Source organism: Pleurodeles waltl, chromosome 4_2, assembly GCF_031143425.1.
Source record: "Pleurodeles waltl isolate 20211129_DDA chromosome 4_2, aPleWal1.hap1.20221129, whole genome shotgun sequence".
NCBI lineage: Eukaryota > Metazoa > Chordata > Amphibia > Caudata > Salamandridae > Pleurodeles > Pleurodeles waltl.
In genome coordinates, this window is record NC_090443.1 from 1,025,490,296 (window position 1) to 1,025,518,212 (window position 27,917).

The 27,917-nt window shown below is 45.2% G+C and overlaps 1 protein-coding gene across 1 annotated transcript in view; it reads left to right on the forward strand.

Moving 5' to 3' along the window:
• The first annotated feature begins 5,187 nt into the window (after positions 1-5,187).
• The window catches only part of LOC138293616 (cathepsin K-like), a 51,127-nt gene continuing 28,397 nt past the window's right edge, over positions 5,188-27,917 (forward strand). The window contains exons 1-4 of the mRNA XM_069232892.1: positions 5,188-5,285; positions 8,767-8,870; positions 14,069-14,211; positions 23,786-23,968. Coding sequence (XP_069088993.1) covers positions 8,768-8,870; positions 14,069-14,211; positions 23,786-23,968 — 429 coding nt within the window. The 5' untranslated portion in view covers positions 5,188-5,285; position 8,767. The remainder of the gene's footprint in view (positions 5,286-8,766; positions 8,871-14,068; positions 14,212-23,785; positions 23,969-27,917) is intronic.

Sequence of the window (27,917 nt, forward strand, 5' to 3'; positions counted from 1 at the left end):
AGACTGCATGCCCATGCGACCGTCGGAGGTAGGGGTGTACTAGGAGTTGTTCCGCATTCTACCTCGTGTGGCACCACTGAACTTGCGTCTCTGTGTGTGTGACCAGATTTGTCTGGTGTGGCTCAAGTCATTGTGCACCAGACGTTGTGCCTCATTCCAGGGAGGTATGGAATTTGAACTACTTGTGTGCTCAGAAGTGTCTGGTGCGACTCAAGTCATCGCGCACCAGACGTTGTGCCTCATCCCAGGGAGGTATGGGATTGGAACTACTTGTGTGCTTGTGTCTGGTGCGACTCAAGTCATTGCACAGAAGACATTGTGCTACATCGTAGGGAGGCTTGCATTGTTAAGTTGTTGTGTCCAAGCTGAATTGCATGGTGCGTATCAAGTCTTCGTGCACCAGATGTTGTGTCTCATTCCAGGGAGGTACTGCATTGTTATGTTTTTGTGTGCTAGGTGAATTGTCTGGTTCAACTTAAGTCATCACGCACCAGACGTGCCTCATTCCAAGGAGGCACTGCATTGTTAACTTTAGATGTGCAAGCGGAATTGTCTGGTGAGACTCAAGTCATCGCACACCAGGCATCTGCCTCATATCCGGGAGGCCCTGCATTGGTCACTTTGCGTGTGTGTGCTCGGAATCGTCTGGTTCAACTCAAGTCATCGCACACCCAATGTTGTACTTCCTTTCAGAGAGGTGCAGATTGGTAAACTCTTGGAGTTTAAGTCATCGTGCCCCAGACACAGTGCCTCCTTTCCTCTGAGGTGCAGAATTGGTACTATCTGTGGATTGGAGCATCTGTCCTGGCTGGGCACCACTGTGAACAGGAGCGTGTCCCAAGGCAACCCTCCCCATGTGCTTTGCAGACCAGGGCCTGTGCCAGAAGGCCGGTGTGGAGACCCCTGAGTGAAGTCCCCGAGTGCGGACCGAACTGAACCTCTATTGGTCGACTTCTGCCTGATCAGCCAATCTTTCTTTCTTCCCCCGTACTTTACATAAAACAAATTACTCATAATTTAGCTGCAACATTCATACTATTTCCAGGGAAGCCTCCGTAGGGAAAAAAACTGTTTGTACCCTGCAGCAGCCAGGCAATCCTGTCTCAACTCAGATGTAATCTTCTTACTTTCCACGCTGAGTAAATGTGTGCAGCTACTGCAAGGTAAGTTTCTCTCGAGTCCATCCTAAAGCAAAGTTCCAGGGCTTCCTTGCAGCGCCCGGTGCAACAATCTTTTTTGGTGCCCGCTCCTCCCAATAGCCCCTCTCTCACTTACACTTCATTTGTTTTAAAGCCCTGGTAAAGGCTGGTTTTACTAATCCACTCAGCTATTCACATAGAATACAGATCTGTTCTTTGCAGCAGGCATATTAACTCCTTGGTTTACATTATGTCGAGTCAAAACTGCCCCTAAACAAAATTCTGTTTTCCCTCTCTAGCAGAAACATTAATCACAAGAGTTATTGGGACATTTTTATTGCTGCCTCTAGCTGGGCACACAAGGAGCTCTGCAGCAGGTGCTTTTAAACACAGTGCTCGCCCTCCCGTGAGGTCAGTGCCCCCCTACAGGTCAGCGTCCAGTGCGGCCGCACCGGATGAACTGCCCTAAAGCCGGCCATGGCACCATGTGTTATATTGAAGGAACAAGGGACGTAAAAAGTGCCTTCTGTGCTGCAAGTTATTGGTACATAAAAGCATGAAATCAGCTATTGTCTCTGGAGCTCCCAGGGCACAGTTAGTTTAGTTTAGTTTCATTTACTGGATTTACAGAGCGCATGGCTACCAGAAGGCTTCCCAGCGGCCAGAGTTACAGGTGTCTGGAATGTCGTCCACAGTCTTCGGACATTTTTTCCTCAATGACAATACCTACAGAGCACAAAGTCTGAATGAGGGCACATTTCGTGGGAAATTGGCATAGGGCAGCACTGCAGGTCTTCTTGCTGCGCTGCCCTACGCCAATGTGAAAGGGAGGAATGCACCATATTCAAGAAATGTATGCATTTCTGCCATTTCCCTTGCACTGGCACACAATTGGCTGCCTTGCGCTATCGCAAGGCACCCTTGCATCATGGTGCGAGGGGGCCTGTGTTGTCGGCAGGATAGTTTTGTGCAGGAAGGGGCACCGGTCTTAATCCATATCAATGAGACAATGCAAAGCCACGCAAAGTGACTTTGCTTGCCCTCATAGATGTGGTTGAAAGGCTTTTGACTCTGGAGAGTCAAAAAAAGTGACGCTTCTGCTGCGCAAGCCTCCCATAAATATGCCCCTTAATCTTTAGGTACCTTTTTCTGCAGGAAATATCATATCGATGTAAGGTTCAAAACTGGGCTCTAGTTTATGATTTAGACAACTGATTTTTTCGAGAAAAAGGATTGCAAGCTAAAGGCCTATTTCTAGTGTCACAAGTAAGACCATTAGTTCTCCTGAGAACTACGACTGCTGATCAAGAAATAACCTATGCAACATGGCCGACCCCTACAACTGACCAGTTACAAATGGCTTCTAATGGATCCAGTTGAAGCACATGTGTTTGTAGATATAGTTCACATGTCCACAGGGTGTAAACTCTCCTGGCCATCTAGAGATACCAACTGAAGCCAATTACCATCTCATACCTTCTTCAAATGTCCTAAAGCATGTCTATTTCAGGAACCAAGTTCCAATAGAATCTCTTTGCAACTAGTCATCAGGAATTAACGAAGATTTGGTAGAAAGATCCATCGTTCAGATGTATGAAGCAGTTTACCAGTCGCAAACGGCGCATTAGGCCATTTGCGACCAGTATAAGGCTTCTGCCCATGAACCAACCCTATTTTGCAAGTGGGTACTCTATTACCAACTCCCAAAATAACGTTTGCGATTCGCTATTCGGAAGGGGTGTGCCAAAGGCGTCCCTTCCTAATAGCAAGTCCAAGTGGTAGGTGTGAATGTTTTGGAACCAGGAATGTGGTCGCAAAACATTCACAGATTACCATCAATTTAAAGTTGGTGGTAAGCCATTCGCAAACTGGAAGGGGTCCCCAACGGACTTCTTCCCCTCTGCGTATGGCGGTGCAAACATTTTTAAATGCAGGCAGTGGTCCCACGGACCACTGGCTACTCTTAAAAAATGAAAAGAAAAGTTTTCAGTTTTACTTTTGTAACATATCCCATTTTCCCTTACAGAAAACGGGATGCATTACAAAAAAATAAGATCGCTTTATTTAAAAGCAATCACAGACATGGTGGTCTGTTGACCCCAGCAGGCCACCGTCCCTGTGATTGTAGCCATTGACAATGGGTCGCAAATTGCGATCTGCCTCATGAATACTCATGAGGCAGGTCAATTTGCGACCCACTGCGATTCAGTAACAGTATTAAACACACTGTAATAAATTGCAGTTTGCAAATTTCCGAATAGCAAATCGCAAAAATTCACTATTGGGAAATCACAAAGTGCTTTTTTGATACATCTGGCCCTGTTTGTTACTGCTCTACTGGCATGTACACCAGTTACTTTTAAGATCCCAAGTCCTGGTGCTCTGTTAGACACTGCATAGCATATCTCTCATTCAGATGGCTTGATGGTGCTTCCAGATGCCTATGGCGCCTTTTAGGTTACCACGACTTTACAAATAACATTTATACAATACAATACAATGCATTGAAATACAATACAATGCAATACAACATAATACAATGCAATGCAATACAATGCAATACAATACAATACAACACAATACAATGCAATATAATACAATACAATGCAATAAAACATAATAGAATGCAGTGCAATGCAATACAATACAATGCAATACAGTACAACACAATACAATGCAATATAGTACAATACAAAACAATTCAATACAATACAATGCAATACAGTACAACAAAATACAATGCAATATAGTACAATACAATACAATGCAATACAACAAAATACTGTGCAATACAATGCAATACAACAAAATACTATGCAATACAATACAATGCAATACATCGCAATGCAATACAGTGCTATACAATGCAATACAATACAATGCATTACAATACAATACAATACAATGCAATGCAACAAAATACGATGCAATACAATAGAGCACAATACAAAGCATTGCAATGCAGCACAATACAATGCAATAAAACATAATAGAATGCAGTGCAATGCAATACAATACAATGCAATACAGTACAACACAATACAATGCAATATAGTACAATACAATACAATGCAATACAACAAAATACTGTGCAATACAATGCAATACAACAAAATACTTTGCAATACAATACAATGCAATACATTGCAATGCAATACAGTGCTATACAATGCAGTACAATACAATGCTTTACAATACAATACAATACAATGCAATGCAACAAAATACGATGCAATACAATAGAGCACAATACAAAGTATTGCAATGCAGCACAATACCAAAACACAGCTGTCAGGGCACCCATGAATCTATAATTCCAAGTAAGTAATATATCAATATGTAATGTATAATGGCATTAATACCATGGAGAGTTTCAAGCTCAATGTATTGTTCAACAAAAAAGTTCATCATAGTAACCACAGAATTGTCCTTTGACATCCATGTTCATGTAGTAAACACAGTATTGAAGTCAGTATCCATGTAGCACATACAGCCACAGCCAACACGTGTTTCGTCCTATGAGAACAGTACTCTCACGGACTTCATCAGGGCTTGTTAAATAAGAATAATGAGATTAAGTCATAATGGGACTCCAAGATATCAAGACTTTGTACAGCAAGGTGTACAGTATATTGGCATGGAAGCAATCAAAGGACATAGACCCTGGTAAGTCTGCAGAGCGTCCGTTATATTATGCACCAAAAGTAAGTAGCGTCGTCCTAGGGATGCAGCACAATACAATACGTGCTATACAATGCAATGCAATACTAAACAATACAATACTGTAGAATGCAATGCAATACAGTACAATACTATCCACTTGCTCCAGCGTGGCAAGCAGTAGCTACACACTTTAGAATCTCTGGCCGTTTAAAGACAGTAAAGCAGCAACTGATTCTGGCAGTGAAGGGACCTGGCCATCGTGGAAAAGATGCAATCTGGCCCTTTTCTCGCTTCATGAGAAGGGGCTGCCTTGTCAGCCCTGATAACCAACGCTCTGTGATGTCTCTGATAACACAGGAGGCCACCGGCCAATCCTGTGGGCGGGAGCTGCTTGGCGGGGCCTTATAAGACGCTCTCAGTGGCAAATGCGCATTGAAGTCCGTACGGAAGGCACACAGGAGAGTGGACTTTCTACAGAGCAAGGTATGGCCAGCATTGCCAATGTCAGGCGCCTGAATTATATGTGTGTGCACAATAACTTTCTTTGGTCCCTCTTTCTTTTTGTCGTTATTTCCTTGAATATGTATTTTTTTCATTTTCTTCTTTTTTCTCGCTGCTTCCTGTGTGTTTGTTTTTTCCATTTTGTATCAATTTTTTCCACTCGGTTACTCTAGTATTTCATATTTTTCAATGTATTGTTCACATCTCCTTTCTTTTCTTTCATGTTAATCTTTTGTTGTATTTCTTTTATTTTTTCTTCATTGTTTCTCTTTTTTCCCTACCTCTTGTTTTCTTGCATTTTTTAAATTTCCGTCTCTTTGATTTCTCTTAAGCGTCTGCGTTTCATTCTGTTTTCCTCATTTCTTTTTTCTTTCCTTTTTTTCTTGTTTTTCTTCCAGCCTTTCTTCTTTTGATCATTTGCTTGTTTCTTTCTTTGTCACTGCTTGTCATGGTTCTTTTGATTCACTTCTTTGTTTTGGTCAATTAATTACTCTTACTTCCTTTGTCTCTTTCATTCTTTTCATTATTTTTTCTCATCCTTTTATGTTAATGTTTGTTTCGCTTTTACTTCCTTTCTGCCCACATTTTATCGTCTTGTTTTTTTCTCATCTTTCTTTTTCTTTCTTGTGGTGCACCTTTTATTGTCATAGATTCGTTTTTTTAAAAGCCTAAGGGGCAGATTTCAGAGCCCCTAGTGCCTCCTTGCGCCTCATTAGTGTAATTTTTATTGTCGCTAATGTGGCCCAATGAGGCCAAAATTGCTGCACCAAATTTACAAAGTGGTGAAATGCACGCACTGTACCACTTTGTAACCCTTTCCTGCGCCAGGCATAACTTATGCAAAGGGGGCGTTACCCCGTTATGGGGGGGCTGAAAAAATGCTGCAAAGAAATCTAAAAGATTTCTTTGTGTCATTTTTTTGGGCAGTTTTAATGCCTGCTCAGAGCAGACATTAAAAGGAGGCACACCATTAATTACAATGGGCCTCAATGGGCGTTGCAGGATTAGCGTCAAACTTTTGACCCTGATCCCGCAAAGCTTCGAACTAGAATCAAAAATGTTGACACAGTTCCCCTAACTACTGCCATGGTGCGCCATATCTTGGATACGGGGCACAGATGGTGGTGTGGGGGGGGGGGCACATGAAAAGTGGCGCTGTACTGAGTGCAGCACCACTTTTCTTAAATCAGGCCCTAACTCTCTTAGCTTTTTTCTCCGTTTTGTGTAATGTGTGATGTGCTTTGTGTGGTGCAGGAAGCTTTTTCACATTTGTAGCACTGATTTCCAGGCCAGTAATTGTGAAAGTCACTGAAGTGAGGGACATTTTTGAAACTTTAGCTCTGTTTTACATAGCACTGTAAATTGTGTAACCGAGACAGACTTATGTTTCCAACATCTGAAGTGCCTTGTCACAGTGCACATCCTTCTGCCAGGCACTAGGCGCTTCTCGTGCTAGGACACGCATGTTTCTGCTTTCAAAGTGCTGAGATGTAAATGTGGCTCTGACATGCCTTTAAATGCAAACACACAAAAAGATGTGGGGAGAAAGCTTGCAAACAGCCCACATCCATCCAGAAAGCATTCCAGCCCATTATTTATCACACATCTTTCCACTCTAGACAGAGGCCTGCCTTATGCAAATTCGTCCTGACCCTGCTTCCCTTGAGAAGAAGCCATTCTGAACTGCCAGGCACGGTCCCCTCCGGACGGGAACACAAGTAACCCCAGTCTGGCTTGAGTCTGGTCAGCAAAGTATAGCCTGGCCTCTGTGGAACGCCGATCAAGGGACTTTTGTCCTGGCATCAGCCACTGCGGACGCTACATCAAACACACAAAAGATAATAGGAGAAATACTTAGGCCCATATTTAAACTTTTTTTGGGGCGCATTTGCATCATTTTTTGACGCAAAAGAGGTGCAAACTTACAAAATATAATTGTATTTTGTACATTTGCGCCGCTTTCGTGTCAAAAAGTGATGCAAATGCGGCGCAAGAAAAGTATAAATATGGGCCTTAGAGTCTAAACCATTGACAATCCCTCTGGATGGCCTTCCAGTGGATTGTTTTTACCCATGTGCCGCCCTAGACCAGCGCCAATTCTATGCAAATCAGCCCTCATCCTTCTCTTCATGGGCGTATTTCACATTGAAGTGCGATGCAAGGCCCCTGCTAGAAGGGGCTACAAGCAACCCTAGCCTGGCTTTGGCCCTGCAAATGAGGTATATCTTGGATTCTGTGCAACGCCAAGCAAGGGAACCACGTCTGGGCATATTCTCAGCCACTCATAGTGTTATATCAAATACAAACACAAGATCATAGGACAAATGCTTTCAAAGAGTCTATACCACTGACAACCCCTATGGGTAGCATCCCATCTGATCGTTTTTTTGCCCACTGTGCTACTCTAGACTGAGGCATGCCTTATTCAAATCAGTATTGACCCTGGTCCCCATAGGATCAGTCGGAATGACACGCCTCTCTCTAGACTCAATCAATCAGTCGAGTTGTAGAGTGCAACTTATCACCCGCAACGATATCCAAACTTTGTCAAGGTCTCAGTCGAAGAGCCAGAGTGGTACAGTGGACGAAAAATGATGGATTGGAATGATATCTAGAGCACCTGCCAGTAGTTTACACTGTTTGCAAGCATTCCTGCCATCATGATGTGACTGATCTGCCCAAATGTATGTGTATAAGTGTGTGAATGAACTCATATCAGACACACATCCACTGACATTCTTTCTGCTCATTATGCAGAGCCACAAGTGACGTCTACAATACTTGAACTAATCCCAGTCACTGGCATTCACTCAGGCCACATTTCAGTGCATCATATTCAGGAAGCACTTGGCCTGTAGTTCGGGCTGGATGTTCCTGCTGGAGCATGAGCAAGAGTGACCTGCGTATGGCTGGGTCTCATCTGATGTGGCATGGTGTGCAGAAGAAGGATGGGTTGGAATGCTACCCCGAGCGATTGCCAGTGGTGGGACTTATTGCAAGCCTCTCTCCATCACCGTCTGGGTGTTTGATGCTTATGATCCAACCATGACACTATGCAGAGCAATGACCTCAGAATACAAATTAAAAGCAAATCAAAGTGAAGCAAATGCTGATTAAACAGGGCCTCAGGCACAGGTCAGTGAGACGGGAAGAGAGTCTGGGACAAGGAAGGCAGAGCTTGAATTAAATAAGCAAGCACTTCTCATAGCAACATTATTCCATATTTATAATCTCCAATACATGCTTTCTTTTTCTTTTCTCCAATGCAGAGAACTCCAGGGCTGTTTCTTAGCCTAAATTGGCAGCAAACCCATGGAGTGCAAAATATATATTTGATATGGCGGATTCTATTCAGTTCCTTGTGTCATGGTTTTTAATTCAATAATGATGCATTATATTGCATGCCCTTCTCTTTAAGTGCCCAGTATGATGCATTAGTGTTTCACTCGCTTGTGTTTTACAGGATGCACAAACAGAGGCTTGTAGCGCTGCTGGCCTCGATGCTCTCCTGTGCTCTGGCTGCAGAGTTCCTGGAAACAGAATGGCAAAGCTGGAAGGCGCGACACGGTACAATTCACATGTAATAATTGTGCGCTGTGCGGAGGGCGTGGCACCTGGCACGCCACGCCCCATACAGGTGTTATTTCAGCCCAAGGAATGAGTTGTTTTATAAAACCTGGTGGGTGGGTCATGTATGTAACAGGTAGCCTAAGTCATGTATGTAACAGGTGAGTATTGAGTTGTTTTCTGAAAGCTGGTATGCTGGATCATGTATGTAACAGGTAGTATAAGTCATGTATGTAACAGGTGAGTATTGAGGTGTTTTCTGAAAGCAGGTAGGATGGGTCATGTATGCAATAGGTGAGTATTGAGGTGTTTTCTGAAAGCAGGTATGCTGAGTCATGTATGTAATAGGTGAGTATTGAGGTGTTTTCTGAAAGCAAGTATGCTGTGTCATGTATGTAACAGGTGAGCACTGAGTTGTTTTCTTAAACGAGGTATGCTGGGTCATGTTTGTAACAGGTGAGTATTGACATGTTTTCTGAAGGCAGGTATGCTGTGTCATGTATGTAACAGGTGAGCATTGAGTTATTGTCTAAAAGAAGGTATGCCGGTCATGTATGAAACAGGTGAGTATTGAGATGTTTTCTGAAATCAGGTAGGCTGGGTTATGTATGTAATAGGTGAGTATTGAGGTGTTTTCTGAAAGCAGGTATGCTGAATCATGTATGTAACAGGTGAGCATTGAGCTGTTTTCTAAAAGGAGGTATGCTGGGTCATGTATGCAATGGGTGAGTATTGAGGTGTTTTCTGAAAGCAGGTAGGCTGGGTCATGTATGCAATAGGTGAGTATTGAGGTGTTTTCTGAAAGCAGGTATGCTGAGTCATATATGTAACAGGTGAGCATTGAGTTGTTTTCTAAAAGGAGGTATTTTAGGTTATGCATGTAATAGGTGAACATTGAGGTGTTTTCTGAAAGCAGGTATGCTGAGTCATGTATGTAACAAGTGAGTATTGAGATGTTTTCTGAAAGCAGGTAGGCTGAGTCATGTATGTAATAGATGAGTATTGAGGTGTTTTTGAATGCAGGTATGCTGTATCATGTATGTAACAAGTGAGTATTGAGATGTTTTCTGAAAGCAGGTATGCTGAGTCATGTATGTAATAGGTGAGTATTGAGTTGTTTTCTGATTAATAGGTGAGTATTGAGGTGTATTCTGAAAGCAGGTATGCTGAGTCATGTATGTAACAAGTGAGTATTGAGATGTTTTCTAAAAGGAGGTATGTTGGGTTTTGTATGTAATAGGTGAGTATTGAGGTGTTTTCTGAAAGCAGGTATGCTGAGTCATGTATGTAACAAGTGAGTATTGAGATGTTTTCTGAAAGCAAGTAGGCTGAGTCATGTAGGTAATAGATGAGTATTGAGGCGTTTTTGAATGCAGGTAGGCTGTGTTATGCATGTAATAGATGAGTATTGAGGTGTTTTCTGAAAGCAGGTAGGCTGAGTCATGTATGTAATAGATGAGTATTAAGCTGTTTTCTAAAAGGAGGTATGCTGGGTCATGTATGTAATAGGTGAGTATTGAGGTGTTTTCTGAAAGCAGGTAGGATGGGTCAGGTATGCAATAGGTGAGTATTGAGGTGTTTTCTGAAAGCAGGTATGCTGAGTCATGTATGTAACAAGTGAGTTTAAAGATGTTTTCTGAAATCAGATAGGATGAGTCATATATGTAATAGGTGAGTATTGGGGTGTTTTCTGAATGCAGGTAGGCTGGGTTATGCATGTAATAGATGAGTACCGAGGTGTTTTCTGATTAATAGGATGAGTATTGAGTTTTTTTCTCATTAATATGTGAGCATTGAGGTGTTTTCTGAAAGCTGCCAGGCTGGATCATTTATAAATCAGGTGAGTACAATGGTAGATTGGCTTGTTAGAGGAAAAGGGGGCGTTGTTTTCTGAAGACTGTTATTTTGGGATGTTTTATGAGATTTTCAATGAATCTCTTCCGCGTCGTTAGGACAAGGTGTATATCCCCTATGAATATATGAATGCTTTGAATGTTTGCGTAGTTTCTGCTCTGTAGTGATCTAATTTTGCCATGAACAGCAGCAAAATTACGCAGCACGGTATAATGGCGTTGTATGGAAATTCTGCATAACCGTAATGTGAAATTACTGAAACTACATGAATTACACTGAATTTCGCCCAGGCTTATTCAGATCCTGTGGACCGTAAACTAAAGGCCTTATTGCTGAAAGAATTCAAAATGTAATTTTTTTCTGCATAATTTTTCATATTGTGCCCACCTCCTATAATCATGCAGTTCCTGGAATTCTCTGCAGTTTGTGGTAATAGACCACACCCTTCGCGAAGGGCTACTTCTAGAGATTGTCCAGTTTGTCCACATAGGCATCCACTTATAGTACCACCAATGGGAATGCCACTCATGACCCTTTGAACAGGAGTAAATACACCTGTAAGGGTGCCACAACCGGAAATGGAGTCCAAAAAAGCAACACACCTAAATGCCCTTTTAGGATCCATTCTATACACTTTTCAATTAGCTTTCACCTTTTATCCCGAGTTTACATGTCCATTATTCCCTGTTAGCCACGTTTGGCACAGTCAATGCAGTATCAGGCTGGAAAAGTGCATAGTCCCCCATCCACCTCATCAGATTTTTAATGCTCTGGTTCTTTCACTTTTCTACATTTTTCTTGTATTCTTTTTGTACTTTACAATTCTCTGCATTCTTAATGTTTTCTTCATTCTTCTCTGTACCTGTTGTATCTTCCATTCCTCTCTGTTTCGGATGTACTCCCATCCTGCCCTTTGTCTGACATACTCTCCAGTGCCCTCTGTATCAAGTGGTGTCTTCAGTCAAGTGCTGCTGCTGTATAGCCTCTTTACCCTTGACCTTTGATGCAGTGCCTCCCCTGTCTTGCCACTGTGTCCTGAAATGTATTCTCACTTTTCTGTGCCCTTGACATGCCAACCATTTCCCTATATACTCCAAAGTATTCCTGAGCTAAAACTTTCATTGCACCTGATACCATTTTGTAGTTGCACCTAAGATGCTCAGAGAATGAACTATTTTTCTCTAGCTCACACTAAACCAACTGGTAAATAACTCAGCTTCAGAAGTTAGTGCAAGACCAAGACTTAGATTTATTTATGTGATACATGGGAAGAGAGAAAAAATGTACCATACCTACTAAGATATTGCCCATTTTTACCTCTTCTGTTGTAAGTGGACTTGTGCAACTACCCAATAAAACATGTCCCTCTTTGTACGGTGCACAATGCAGCACACATACAAAGTTGGAACAATAAGGAGAAATGAAAACATTTCCCCCCATTATGCCTTCCTCGAGTAGGCGTAAGGTATTGGCACAGATCTCTGTCTACAAATGTTATTAGATAGGGATTTGCATAAAAACACATGTGTGGCTGCCATGGAACACCAATGTACCACCCATGAAACGCTCCCCTGATGAAAAATAGTGCAAAGAATTACACAGCCCAACTTTGGGTCACTTTAGCTAACTTTCCACCATGAATCCTGGTTTGCATTGGATAGTAAATTCCACCCCAATTCTTTGCCCTGGATGTGGGTCACTTTTCTAACACAAACGCCACACAAAGCCTTAGTAATTCTGGGCCCTAGCCACTTGCACTATCTTTCCTCTTCCTGCAGCTACATATTGGAGCCAATGCCCTGAGGTCATCCGTGTGCATCGGTACACTTTAAATCCAAAATACCCACGAACATATCCGTGGTGGTACTATATCAGAGTCAGCTTTGAAGGCTGTAGTCAGAGGCTGGGTTTCAAATAAGAAATCAATTTGCTCTGATCTCTAGTAAGCTCAGTTCAGCTAGCATGCTCAGAAGACAACTATAATTGTGAGTGCTTAGTCGTTGACAAGATATAGATTTTCCTAAGGCACCTTAGGCTTGTCTAGCACCACTTATAAATGGCCGCCTGGTTTACAGGAAGTGTTTAGTTTAGTCAACATGGTGTCACTTACAACTGTGTAGCACCGGTCTGGGCAAAACATCTCCTCCTTCCTACCTTTTCACCCCCAGGAGAGAATGAAAAAGCTCTATCAGGCTTAGAAGTGAGGAGGAGAGTCGTGAAGAGCTATGAGGCTGGTGACTAGATGGTAGTTTACAGAGACCACGTTCGTAAATAACATAAGAATAATGGTGGATACAAGGGAATGGCAGATTGTGGTGATGATGTACGAATGTCCAGAGGTCTGAAATTGACAAACAGTGGCAAAATGGGAAAAATCCAAAGCAATTTACTGTTCTTGCATTTGGCACAATGGGCATTGATTCCTTTTGACTCCCAAAAAATGTCTGATCTTTGTCATCAAGGAGTACATACACTTCTTTTATTTCAAGTTACTTTGTAATTTGAGACTTGCCATTTTCCTCAATGACCCTGGTAAATGTCAAATGTATATCTTTTCGGGAAACCCCCTTGGAAATCTTGTCTGTTTGGAGCATTTGACAGCAGTCATTGGTGCCCAAAAAGCTTTAGACACTAATAGCTGCTAACGAGTGTCTGTTGTACCTGAGAGCTGACTTGTTCTGTACAGCTTGGGTGTGGTGGTGGAGGGTGTCTACTCCAAACGTGTGCATGCTTATGGCCATATTTGATTGATTGATTGATTGATTGCATAATTTATAAAGCGCATGGCTACTCGCTGGGTTTCCCAGCACTCGCCAAGAATGACGTAATCCACAAACCAAGCTCCCAAGATTATACCATTGGGAACAGCCAAGCTTTTAGCAGCTTACGAAATTCCAGAAAGGTTTTGCACTCTTTCAGATGTAGCAGGAGGTTGTTCCATAATTTAGGTCCAAGGACCTGAAAGGAGCACCCCCTTGATGGGCCCTCTTCACTCTAGGGACAGCAGCTAGGCTCTGTTGACTAGATCAAAGAGTACGTTGGGCTACATAGGAAGTAACTTCCGAGCACAGGTACGGGGTGGGCAGTATTGTGGAGGCATTTAAACATAAAGCATAGTGCTTTAAAAAGCACCTGTTTTCCACAGCCAGCCAGTGTAGAGATTTCAGTAGTGTGATCTACTTCATTCCCGATGTAGCCAACAGTCAGTGGCTCAAGTGATCTCTAAGTGACACGCGATTTAATGTCCTGAGACGGGGAGACAGGCTCAACACATAGATTTAGCCAGACTTCACTATTGGGGCTTTTTCCCACAAAACTGATTACACATTGATTATACTCTACAGAGAGGAAGTATGAGAGCGACGAAGAAGAGGTGCTTCGCCGAGAAAGGTGGGAAGAGACCTGGAAGAAGGTAACGGAGCACAACAAGCTGGCGGACCAAGGCAAGAAGAGCTACCGGATGGCCATGAACCACTTTGCCGACCGGGTAAGATCATCTTGTGTCAAGTATTCAATAATTGGTTTAGTGCCTTCAAAGAAGTGTGAACAGACAATGGGGAAGAAAAAGTGACAATATTGACCCTTGATATGAAACGTCCTACACAGTGAAGTGTCTCTTGGGGGACTAGTTCACAAACAAAGTGCCTGGTATGAAAATGGACATTAATCGAAGATCCTTGGATTTCTAGATCAATACAGAGGACAACCTATCAGCTGAATTTTCTCCACTGTACTTTCCATCTATTGGGGAAAATACCAACGGTGGATGTTCTTCTAGATGCATTTATTCCTACAGATACATGAGGGTATTCTGTTACTGCCCAACGCCAAATTAGGCACCAGGCATTTTTATTAGGGGTGAGCCTGCGAGTGCATGCACTAGCGCATGTGTCTCGCATGCAAGACTCTGTTGTGTACATTAAAGGGCTTGGAGCCCACCTGTCGCTAACCATTTGTTGGCATGCGTTGCACTCTACTTTACAGCCTTGTACTTCGTCACTGCAGGCCAGACATCATTTCCGTTCCTCTGTGTGGAGCAGGGACCAAGCACTGATTAATTCAACTTAATCAGTGCCCGTCTGCTGCTCCTGATGTGATTGAGGTACTATTTCGTTATTTTTAACTTCTAGTGCCCTACAAACAGAAGGTGTGTGACTGTCAAAAACGTGCCCAGCATGGCAAGCAAAGCTGCAAAGTTTTATTGTTTATAGCTAACTTTCTTTTATTTTGCCCATTGCACTGATGTTTTCTTTTGTTCTTAGCTTGTGGGCGCTGTTTTAAAAAGATAACAAAAATCCTGTTCTAAATATTGCAAAGTGACATTGTTTCTTTATTATGTGTTATTTCTGAAATGATGCTTTAACACATAATCGTGCAGTACATACCAATCCACCCCACTTCAATTTTCCCCACTACAATCCACCCCAATCCACCCCACCTCACCCCACACAAATCCACCCCAATCCAATCCACTCCAATCCACCCCATTCTTCCCAGCCCACCGCAATCTAATCTACCCCGCTCCAGTTCACCCCACTCCAATCCAAAACAATCTACACCTCTCCAAAAACATCTGACCCACTCCAATCCAAAACGATCTGCCCCACTCCAATCCAAAACGATCTGCCCCACTCCAATTCAAAACAATATGCGCCACTCCCATCTACCCCACTCCAATCTGCCCCACTTCAATCCAAAATGATCTGCCCCACTCCTGTCCAAAACTATCTGCCCCACCGAGTCTGCCCAATCCAAAACAATCTGCCCCACTTCAATCTGCTGCACTCCAATCCAAAACAATATACCCCACTTCAATCTGCCCCACTGCAATCCAAAACAATCTGCTCACTCCAATTCAAAACAGTCTGCCCCACTCCAATCGGCCCCACTTTAATCCAAAACAACCTGCCCTACTCTAATCCGCCCCACTCCAATCCAAAACAATTTGTCCCACTCCAATCCACCCCACTCCAATTGAAAACAATCTGCCCCACCCCAATCCACCCTATTCCAGTCTGCCCCACACCAATCTGCCCCACTCCTATCCAATCCAACTCAACCGAATGCAATCAACCCCACTCCATCCCAATTCACCGCATTCCAATCCGCACCCCTACCATCCAATCCACCACACTCTAATCAAATCTACCCTACACCAGCCCAATCCAATCCAACCCACTCCAGTCCAGCCTAATACAATCTGCCCCACTCCAATCCAAAACAATCTGCCCCACTCCAAATCCAAATCAGTCTGTCCCACTCTAAACCATCCTACTCCAACCTACCCCACTCCAATCAATTTTGTTCTGCCCCGCTCCAATCTGCTCCACTTTAATACAAAACAAACTGCCCCACTCCTCCCTACCCTACTCCAACCTGCCCCACTCCAATCCCAAACAACCCACTCCAAACCAAAACAATCTGCCCCACTCCATCCCAATTCAACCCTTTCCAATTCACCACAATCCACCCCGCTCCATTCCAGTCCACCCCACATCAATTCACCCCACACCAATCCAATCCACCTGAATCCAGCCCAGTCCAGCTACTCTACTCCAATCCATCCCACCCCAATCCATCCACTCCATCCCACCTCACTCCACTTCAACCCACCCCACTCCAATCCATCTCACCTCAACTAACTCCAATCCAATCTACCCTACTCCAATACAATTCACACCACTCCAATCCAATCCACCCAATCCATCCACTCTAATCCACCACACTCCAATCAAGTCCACTGCTACCCAATCCACCTCACTCCAATCCAATCCACCCACACTGCCTCACTCCATTTTACTCCAATACAATCCACTTAAATCCACTCCACTCCAGCCTAATCCAGTCCACATTACCCAGCCTATCCAGTCCAATCCATGCCACTCAAAGCTACCTTAATCTACCCCACTCCCATCCACTCCATTCTACTCCAATTCACCCCACTCAATCCACTCCACCCTAATTTAATCCACAACAGTCATCCAATCCACTACTCTCAATTCAATCTACTCCACCCTAGTCCACCCTACTCAATCCAATCCACTTTACTCACTCTAACCCACCCCACCCCAATCTGATCCATCTCATCCGATCCACCCCATTCCAGTCCAACCCACTCAAATTCAGCCCACTGTAATCCAATTGACCCAACCCCACCCCAATCCAATCAACCCACTCACTCAATCCGATCCACCCCACTCCAGTCGAACCGACTCCAGACCATCCGACTCTAATCCAATTCACCCCACTCCAATTCAATCCACCCCTCCAGTTAACCCCCCACCGTAATCTACCCACCCCATTTCAATCCACTCCACTCCACCCCAATTCACCCCACTCTACTCCAATCCCCCCTCTCTACCCCAGTCCAATTCACCCTACCCAATCCTAGTTCAATTCACCGCACTCCATTCAATCCATTCAGCCTACCCCACTCCAATCCACCCCACTGCATTCCATCCCACTCCAATCCAATCCACCCCAATTCAATGGCCCTGTGCCAATCTCATCCACCCTGATCCAATCACCCCACTACAATCCACCCCACCCCAATTCAATCCACCCAGCCCATCCCAGTTCAGTCCACCCCACTTCAACCCACCCCACTCTACTCCAATCCCCCCTCTCTACCCCACCCCAATCCACCCCACCTCAATGCAATCCATCCCACTCCAATCCACCCTGTTCCATTCCACCCCAATCCAATCCAACACACCCCACTCTAATCCAGTCCACCCCACCCCACTGCAAACCAATCCATCCCACTGCAGCCCACCACACCCCAACCCAATGCACCCCACCCCACCTGATTTCAATCCACCCACTGCAATTCAATCCACCACACCCCACTCCAAACCACCCTACTCACTCCAATCCACCACACTCTACTCCAATCCATCCCACTCTTCCCGAATCCAATCCGCCCCACCCAATCCCAGTTCAGTACACCCCACTCCAATGCAATCCACCCCACTCCAATCCAATCCACCTCACTCCAGTCCACCCCAATCCAGCAAATTCAATACACCCCACCCCACTCCAATACACCCCACCCCAGTCCAATCTAAGCCCCCCACTCTAATCCAATCCACCTCACTCCAATCCACTCCACCCAACCCTATCACTCAAATCCAAACCACCCGCCCCATCCAATCTAGTCCACCCCCTCACCCCATTTCAATACACACTCCAGTCCAATCTACCCTACACAAATCCAACCCACTCCACTCAATCCACCCCATTCTATCCCAATCAATCCACCCCACTCCCTCAAACCACTTCAACACACTTCACCCTATTCCCCCCACTCCACTCTACGACACTCTTTGCCACTGAACCACTGAACTCTACTCAACTCGACACTCTACTCCCCCTACTCCACTCTACGACACTCCAACAAATCCAGTCTACGACACTCTACTCCCCACTCCATTCTGGCACTCCATGCCACTAACTTTTTGCCATGCTGGACAGCAGCCACACTGGTGTACAACCTGGCAAAACGCATTGCCAAAGCCAATAGCTCTTGTATAGGCAAGACCTGTTGGCTTTGCCAATGCTTGTTACATTGTTCATGTTTATTTGAATAAGTTGCTTATGACAAAGAAGAGGCATTTCATTTCTTGTATGTGCATAGTACTGGAGCAGTGCTTATGTTAAGAGTTTAACCAATAGATGGGCTTCCTGAAACCCATCACATTTGTCTTACCTCAACTGTTTACATTTGGGCGGCCCATGAACACATCTGGTATTCCAGAATGATGATTTGAAAGGGAAAGATCCATCCAATACATTGTTCAGGAAGATCATCTAGAATTATCTAGCCATTTTTTCAACTTGCACTGCTGAAAGTCAACACCTACCAGCCGCCATCTTTATCTTTTGTCGACAAATTCTAAGGCACATGGTATACCTTACTTTAGCAGCACACTTATGTCTATGCATGAAGAAACAAAGGCCCTGATTTAGATCTTGGCGGAGGGGAATACTCTGTCACAAACGTGACGGATATCCCGTCCGCCGTATTACCATCCCATTATATTCTATGGAGATCGTAATAGAGCAGACGGGATATCCGTCACGTTTGTGACCGAGTATTGCATCTACCGAGTTATAAATCAGACCCAAAGTTAGATGTCTAACTGCAATGGAAAGTCTGACCAGATCCCTACATGATTATATTTTCCATTATAAGCACTATGAGACTGAAATGCTCCTGGGCGAAAGAAAGGCCGCTGAATCGGGAGGTGGGATGGCCACTGAAGCCATCCAGTTATGAGCAAGCGGTGAGCCAAAGCCCATTCTAAGGCACTCAGGACCAGATTTAAGAAAAGTGGCGCTTCATTACATGAAGTGCCACTTTTCTTGTGCCCTATTGCGCCCCTTAATGCCACCATGTGTGCGCCGTATTAATGACGTAAGTTAGGATCAATAGCATCATAATTTATGATGCTATTGTGGTACTTTGCAGGATTAGTGCCAAAAATGTTGTACACAGAAGCCCATTATAAAAAAAAAAATGGTGTGCCTCAATTTAAAACAGGCGTTAAAAATGATGCTAAAAATGGTGCAGTGAAATCTTATAGATTCATTTGCCCTATTTTCTGGGCTTCCTAATGGGGAAATGCCCGGCTTGCATACTTTATGCCTGGTGCAGGCATAATGTGGTGCAAGGGTTTACAAAGTGGCACAATGCAGGCATTGCACCACTTTGTAAATTTGGCGTGGCATTTTTGCCAGCCTAATGCCACATTACCGTAAAAAATATGACGCTAATGTTGCGCTAGGTCCTTATTAAATTTGGGCCTCAGTATGAGCTGGCCAATAAATACCAATATTTGCATTAATCTCTGTTACCACACATATTGGAATTATAAACTTTGTCATTAATACCCTATGCATCCATTACAAAATAATTCCGGAAATGCCTAAATAAATCGGTTCACACAATAAAGCGTGCCTATACGGCTACCCATCATGCCTTTCTTCGTCAGATATCAGTCTGCTGCTGACATGGCTCCCCTCTGCTGCTGACATGACTCCCCTCTGTAGCTGCTCTCCTCTGCTTCTGACATGGCTCTCCTCTGCTGCTGACTTGGCTCTCCTCTGCTGCTGACTTGGCTCTCCTCTGCTTCTGCTCCCCTCTGCTGCTGACATGGCTCTCATCTGCTGCTGACATGGCTCCCCTCTGCTGCTGTTTTCCTCTGCTACTGACATGGCTCTCCTCTGCTGCTGATGTGGCTCCCCTCTGCTGCTGCTCTCCTCTGCTGTTGACATGGCTCTCCTCTGCTGCTGACATGACTCCCCTCTGCTGGTGCTCTCCTCTGCTGCTGACAAGCCTCTCCTTTCCTGCTGACATGGCTCTCCTCTGCTGCTGCTCTCCTCTGTTGACATGACTCCCCTCTGTTGCTGCTCTCCTCAGCTGCTGACATGGCTCTCCTCTCCTGCTGACATGGCTCCCATCTGCTGCTGCTTTCCTCTGCTGCTGAAATGGCTCTCCTCTGCTGACATGGCTCCCATATGCTGCTGCTTTCCTCTGCTGCTGACATGGTTCTCCTCTGCTGCTGACATGACTCCCCTCTGCTGCTGATCTCCTCTGCTGCTGACATGACTCCCCTCTGTTGCTGACATGGCTCCCCTCTGCTGCTGACATGACTCCCCTCTGTTGCTGACATGGCTTGCCTCTGCTGCTGACATGACTCCCCTTTGCTGCTGCTCTCCTCTGCTGCTGACATGGCTCTTCTCTGCTGCTGACATGACTCCCCTCTGCTGCTGCTCTCCACTGCTGCTGACATGACTCCCCTCTCTTGCTGCTCTCCTCTGCTGCTGACATGGCTCTCCTCTGCTGCTGACTTGGCTCCCCTCTGCTGCTGACTTGGCTCTCCTCTGCTTCTGCTCCCCTCTGCTGCTGACATGGCTCTCCTCTGCTGCTGACATGGCTCCCCTCTGTTGCTGACATGACTCCCCTCTGTTGCTGACATGGCTCTCCTCTGCTGCTGATGTGGCTCCCCTCTGCTGCTGCTCTCCTCTGCTGCTGACATGACTTCCCTCTGCTGGTGCTCTCCTCTGCTGCTGACAAGCCTCTCCTCTCCTGCTGACATGGCTCTCCTCTGCTGCTGTTCTCCTCTGCTGACATGACTCCCCTCTGTTGCTGCTCTCCTCAGCTGCTGACATGGCTCTCCTCTCCTGCTGACATGGTTCCCATCTGCTGCTGCTTTCCTCTGCTGCTGACATGGCTCTCCTCTACTGACATGGCTCCCATCTGCTGCTGCTTTCCTCTGCTGCTGACATGGCTCTCCTCTGCTGCTGACATGGCTCTCCTCTGCTGCTGACATGACTCCCCTCTGCTGCTGATCTGCTCTGCTGCTGACATGACCTCCCTCTGTTGCTGACATGGCTTGCCTCTGCTGCTGACATGACTCCCCTCTGCTGCTGATCTCCTCTGCTGCTGACATGACTCCCCTCTGTTGCTGACATGGCTTACCTCTGCTGCTGACATGACTCCCCTTTGCTGATGCTCTCCTCTGCTGCTGACATGGCTCTTCTCTGTTGCTGACATGACTCCCCTCTGCTGCTGCTCTCCTCTGCTGCTGCCATGACCCCCCTCTGCTGCTAGTCTCCCTGCTGCTGACATGGCTCTCCTCTGCCAGCTCTGGAGCCTAAATGTGTGCAGATGACATTTCCAGTAATTCTTGTCTCCAGTGTGCGCTTTAGTGTTTGTGGCGCCCAGGGAAACAGTCTTTTTTGTCCTCCTGTGACCCCCCCTCCCGCCAAAACCATTACCTCCTTCTCCACGAATGCCCTCACCCTCCAACAGTGCCCCTCATCTCTCCATAGCCTCCTCTTTGACATAGATTTTTTTTTTTTATAGTAGTTCAGTCACACGTCTTGTGATTTGCATGGTATGTGTTCTTTGGTGCAGGCACATTAACCCTCCACGCTACTTTACGATGAGCCAAAACTGCTACTAGCTAACATTCCAATCACTCGCCAGTAGGAACATTAATCACCATAGTTATCTTGACATTTTAATACTCACCTGAAAACTGCTGGACACACACGGAAGTTCAAGCCGAGTTATTTTTAAACACAACGACTCCCACCAAAGTCGGCGCCAGATGCAGCTGCAACGGTCGCACCACCCTAAATCCAGCCCGATTGTCTCGCCTCACCCTAAAAAACAATATTTAAATTTATAATTGATCACAAGCATAAGCGAGTTATGCTTATCAGAACTGATATTTTCTTACTCTAATCTGATTTCGTTTGTAATGTCAACTTCAGATTAATATTGCACCCATATCTTCCTATGTAAGGCTTAAGCAGACTAGCCGCATGTACCCGCAGGACCATCATATCATGCGCTTCTGTGGGAGTCCATCTTACCGTCGAGGGGCTAACTGTACCCAAAGAGTGGGTGCTGGTCCAGGGCACACAATGTGAAATGAACACACATTCTGTAGTCACAATGCACAGAAGACGCACTGAGAACTGCAGTGCACACATTGTCAACAACCAAGTCTCAAGGAACGGTCGTGGCGACATCTTGTGTTAGTGCTCAAGTGACTGCAGGCAATGAAATACTTCATTACTTACCGATAATGGCATTACTCCTAGTCCTACTCCCTCGCCTTCCCAACAGTTCCCTCCAGCCCTCCCTCTATGAGACGACTGAGTTTCTGATTGGCTTGTTTACATGCAGAAGGGGGGGGGTTTATGTTGGAAAGGAAGGGGTCTAGGAGAAGCCAGGGGCCTCATTGGGGTAAAGGAAGGCACGGAAGAGATGGGAGGTCATGTTAATTATCTCAAAGTTTCACTTTGCTCCTCGATGGGTGTCAATTTACCACAATCCCGGGGTTAGCAGAAGTGACATCACTCGCCATTTGACCTTTACTGTGACTCACGTTCACATGCTTACACATATACACACATTCACAAGCTCTTTCTCACATAAACACACTCTCAACCACAAGCACGCATACCACATTTGAAAGCATTTTTTGCTTACTTTGGCTGCCAGGTAGGGTCATATTCCAGCGAATTGTACTCCATTTTATATTACAAAAATAGTGAATATTATTATTCACTATTTGTGTATGAAAAAATGAAAAAATTGATAGAAACTCAGGAAAGTGGATCCCCAAGCAACATCCATTAGGATGAGCTACCCCTGTGTTCTGGGCATTTTTGCCACCTTTGAGGCCAGGGGTCGCGAAGGCACAGCCAGGCCTCGGTGTTCGCAGGGGGGCTGGGGGAGGAAGCTAGGGAGGAGGGGCTTGCCTCACCCTGGATTTAGGGTTAGCCTGGAGTGCAGGCTCTCTGTGCAGCATAACACTACGGCTGCTGTAGTGTTATGCTGCCTGCACTAGTACAGACGTTGTAAAAAATGCTCGCAGGATAGATGACGTTAAAATGATGCCCCCCGAAAACATTTCTGTGGACACCCATGCTGCCAGGGGTCGCAGCTGCGACCCTTGGCGACCCCTAAATGACATCAATGCACCCCTGCCTACACCACATTGTTCATTGGTGTCCATGTGCAAAACACTGCTTATGAAAATGAACACATCCCTGCACATTGTACTGGGTTAGTGCATCCTCTGCAAGGATAAAATGGCACGGTCTGGTCATCTGCCTTGCTGTCTGCATTTCCGTCTGGTCATCTGTCTGTCCATCCTTCAGTCCATCCATCCATCGAAAGACTCAGCCTTCAATTCAACCACCATCCATCCATTCTACTGGCAATCCATCCCTCTATTCATCCTTCAGTCCATTCATCCATCCATCAATCTACTGATCATTTGTTTATCTTTGCCAATATCCTCCATCCATCTATCCATCCACATAGCACTTCATTCTGCTTCTGTGTGTATCTTCATTTGCTTTATTGAATTCTTCTTCTCTTACTGATTATTTCTCATTTCAGTTAATTTCTTTCTCCATTTTTCTCTCTCTCGTTGTCTTTTTGCTCCCCCTTCCCCACCACAGTACACCTCTTTCACTTTTTTTTCTTTCTTTCCGGCTCTCCTGCACTGTATGATATTTATTCTTAATTCTTGCAGACACCATACGAACTGAAATCCATGTCTTGCCTCAGAGTACCAGCAGTGAGGCAGAGCGGTAAGTCGAAGTACAGTGACGTGAGCTTGAAGTCACTGCCGCCGCAGGTGGACTGGCGGGATCAGCGGTGCGTCACCGCCATCAAGGACCAAGGACGCTGTGGTTCCTGCTGGGCATTTGCAGCGGTAGGTAACCTACCATAGGTTTGTGAGATATCCCAAATTTCTTGTTTTGTCTATATAAATATGCAGTTGCTTTATTATAGTCTTATAGCCGGCCGTAGCTGGCTATACCAGCCATTAAAGTCCCACTCCCGCATTAAGGGCCAGAGCTGAAAGAATGTTCTAATAGCCTTATAGTCCTCCGTAGCTGGGCCTCGGGGGCCTTTAACAAATGAGTGGTATTTCAATGCCGGTATAGCCCAGGTACGAAGGGCTATAAGGCTATTAGAACAGTCTGCCAGTGGAGGGCAGAATGTTGTAATAAATAAAACAAAGGCATCATCGAGCCCTAACAGCTGTGACTAACATTGGAATGTTGGAGCGCCAGGCTTCTACCGACCATTAGAAGCCAAGAGCACTCCACTGTTTTCAATGACGCTCCGAATGCTCCAATGCTAGTTGGTCTAACTTTTGGAACTTGTTTGGCTTTGGGGTAAAGACAGGTTGATAGCCTTCTCATTGAGCTTTCCTTTTGCATTGTTTGTAATATCCGAGCATTCCCAGTGACTCCCATAGACCCAGCCTACAATTATTCCTTATTCCCCAGAAAATCGTTCATAACCATTCACTTCATTGGACTACCCTCTACAAACACTTCACCTCAATCTTGTGGATGGGTGGTTGCGAGGCATGAACTGACTTTATCAAGAACACTGTGCTGCCCTGTAAACTACCTAGCATCGCAGGTTAAGGTAACAGGAAATTATAGTTTCCCCCCTGCATCACCAAACTAGTATTCAATGCCATTCATAGGTTTTTAGCTCTGATGTGGCTCAAGGCGCTCTGCTAAGTTCATCTATCCAAGCGCAACTTGAGAAGTGCAAAAACTATCCAATTCCACAGTCAGAGAGCTCGTAGTGGATCGAGCAAAGGTCATGGTTGCCATGGATGTCACGATCACTTGCATGTGCTGGACCCTCCGCTGGTAAGGCTCAGGAGCTTTGGTCGGCGGACTGGTGGCCGGTTGAAGTAGGCCCAACCCATGCCCAAAACAGGTGGTAAAAAATCTTGGCAGCAAACTGGATCAGACTTTAGCACAACCTGTTGCACTTGTTTTGCCACAATGCACCTTCCAAGAAAAGTCTTCCCAAGGCTCCCCTTTACATCAAGGAAAGTCTTAGTCCAAACATTGATCACAAGTCGCTTGGACTATGGGAATGCATTGCTAGTGGCAGCAAATGATTCACTTCAGGCTAAGCTTCAAATTCTGCAGAACGCAGTGGCTCGACTGATCTGTAACCTTCCTTCTCGCTCTTTGGCTGCCAGTCAGAAAAAGTGACATTTTAAAACTATGTTGCTTGAATCATAAGGTATTAACCAAGCCACTATCTACCTACCTGAACACCAGACCCTACACTACCAGTCTCTGAGATTGCTCAGGTCTGCTAATAAAGCATTACTAAGAATCCCTTGCATCCTCACCTCCAAATTTGGAGGTAGATCCTTCTCATATCTTGCCACACTCACTGAAACAAGCTTCCTTCCCAAATTCAGATGTGCTCAGATCCTTCCAAGTTGAAAAGACTCTTAAAGACATGGATGTTCTAACTGCACTATACCGACTCTGAGTAGCAAAGCACTGAAATACACCTTCGGGTGTGAGTCGCTGCGCTACGGCAAGGGCCCTCAACCTAAAATAACATAACCCTTCCGTTCACACCCACCTTCTTCTGGACATGGCTGATGTACTTCCAGTACAGGTAACTAAAGATGCATCAGGCAGGCAGCCTTCTGGAGAGAGGCATGTTATAAAGTGTGCAGTTCTGCAGCATCGCATCTTCTCAGCAGTGACGTGGCTGCAGGATGAGAACTTTTAAGCAATCACACCAGACTGCTCAGAGCATGGAGCATATCCAGTCCAAGTCAGAGCCAAGTCAATCCTATTGAAATAGGTATCTTTTTTTTCTAGATGTTGAAAATCCAGCAGATTTTTCCTTTTTAAACTATTGCTCTCTGTACAGTAGCACCTTTCATCTGATTTAAACTTCTTGAGCGCTGCATCTCCTCCAGTATGCGGACCAGTACCCCGTCCGCAGCGCACCTCTCGATCTGTTTCGTTATTGTGTGTTGCATTTCTCCCTTTGGCCAGCACAGCACCCTGTCTTCCAGTGCACCCGCTAACGTTTCAGAGCGGTTATCTGAGTACATGGAGGAGGCTTTGTAGCATTGCACTTGAAGAGCTCTGCAACTACTTCCACACTCTCTGACCATAACTCTGAGCAGAAGTGGGTCATTTTTGTGAATTACCTCACTAGACTGGCACAAATGAAGTGTCACACATAAGCATTAAAATGTCACACATAAAGACACTAAAACATAGGCATGTCGCACATAAGCACGATGAAACCTTGGCAGCTATGCCTGTGTGATGGCCAGGGTACAGGGAGTGACTTCCATGGCAAAGCTGAGACACTGAATGACACGATAAGGCATAAGTCATGAGTAGACGCGGTAGACAGCAGCTACCAACTTTTTTCACGGGGCGGACGCCGTCTACCCTGCCAAGAGGTTGAGCCCCACAGAAATATGCTGAACTTGGACACCGGGACACATTCAGCACCACCCGCACGTTGTCTGCTTTTTTCGGAGCAGCAATGTTGAGGCAGGGAAGGAGGCTTATCAGATTCCAGCTGGGCCCATAACAAAGGCCGAAATTAAGGGGCCATTAGGCCTCTTTTCGTCGCAGTGGCAAAACGAAACTTAAGAAACCCCTCCTTAAACTACCTGTAGGGGAACCCCTCCCCCCTGGACCCAGCCAGGGGCATGTGGCCCGTGCACAGTGTACTGTACTGAGGGGAGGTGGCTCCCTCACCTGCACCTGGATGGATGAAAACTAGGGGCCTGATTTAGAGTTTGGCAGAGGGGTCCCTCCTTCACAAACATGATGGATATCCCTTCCGCAATATTACGATCTCCCAGGGAATCAGCTCAAAGGCATCTCTTAAATCAATGAACACTACATACAGATGCCCTTTATTGATTACAATTGTTTTCCAAAGGGTCAAGATAAAACAATAAGCATGGTCTATAGTGCTTTTATGTGCCCTAAACCCTGCTTGTAAATAGGACAAGACTTGGAGTCTGATTTAGAGTTTGACAGAGGGGGTGACGGATATCCCATCCGACGTATTACAATCCTAAAACAAATTTAGTAGTATTTCACTATCAGGGCATGTAAACACACCAGTACATGTGCTACCTTTTAAACACACTGCACCCTGCCCATGGGGCTACCTTGGGCCTTCTTTAGGGGTGCCTTACATGTAGTAAAAGGGAAGGTTTGGGCCAGGCAAGTAGTTGCACTTGCCAGGTCGAAACAACAGTTTAACACTGCACAGACACACACACACTGCAGTGGCAGGTCCGAGACATGTTCACAGGGCTACAACTCGTATGGGTGGAAGAACCAGTGCTGCAGGCCCACTAGCAGCATTTGATTTACAGGCCCTGGGCACCGCTGGTGCACTTTACTATGGACTTACTACTACATCAAATATGCCAATCATGGAGAAACCAATCACCAATACATTTTACACAGGAAGCACTTGCACTTTAGCACTGATCAGCAGTGGAAAAGTGCCCAGAGTCCTAAAACCAGCAAAAAGGAAATGCAGCACACAGTCAAAAACAGGAGGTCAGAGGCAAAAAGTTTGAGGATAACCCTGCAAAAGGGCCCTTTCCAACAGATACATGTTTATATTACGGATTATTGTTTTTAATGTGTGCATGTGCTTTATGGTCATAAAGTGATCGAAATAAATCAAAAAATTAAAAGAAATATTTTCTGAGATTTACGTGGGACACAAGGATCTCTGGAGCATGAGTCTTATTCCTATAAGATATTTTGAATTGCAGACTTTACAACCAACTAAGCAGAATAGATTTACTGCCTTTTGTCCCTTTGTTGCCAATT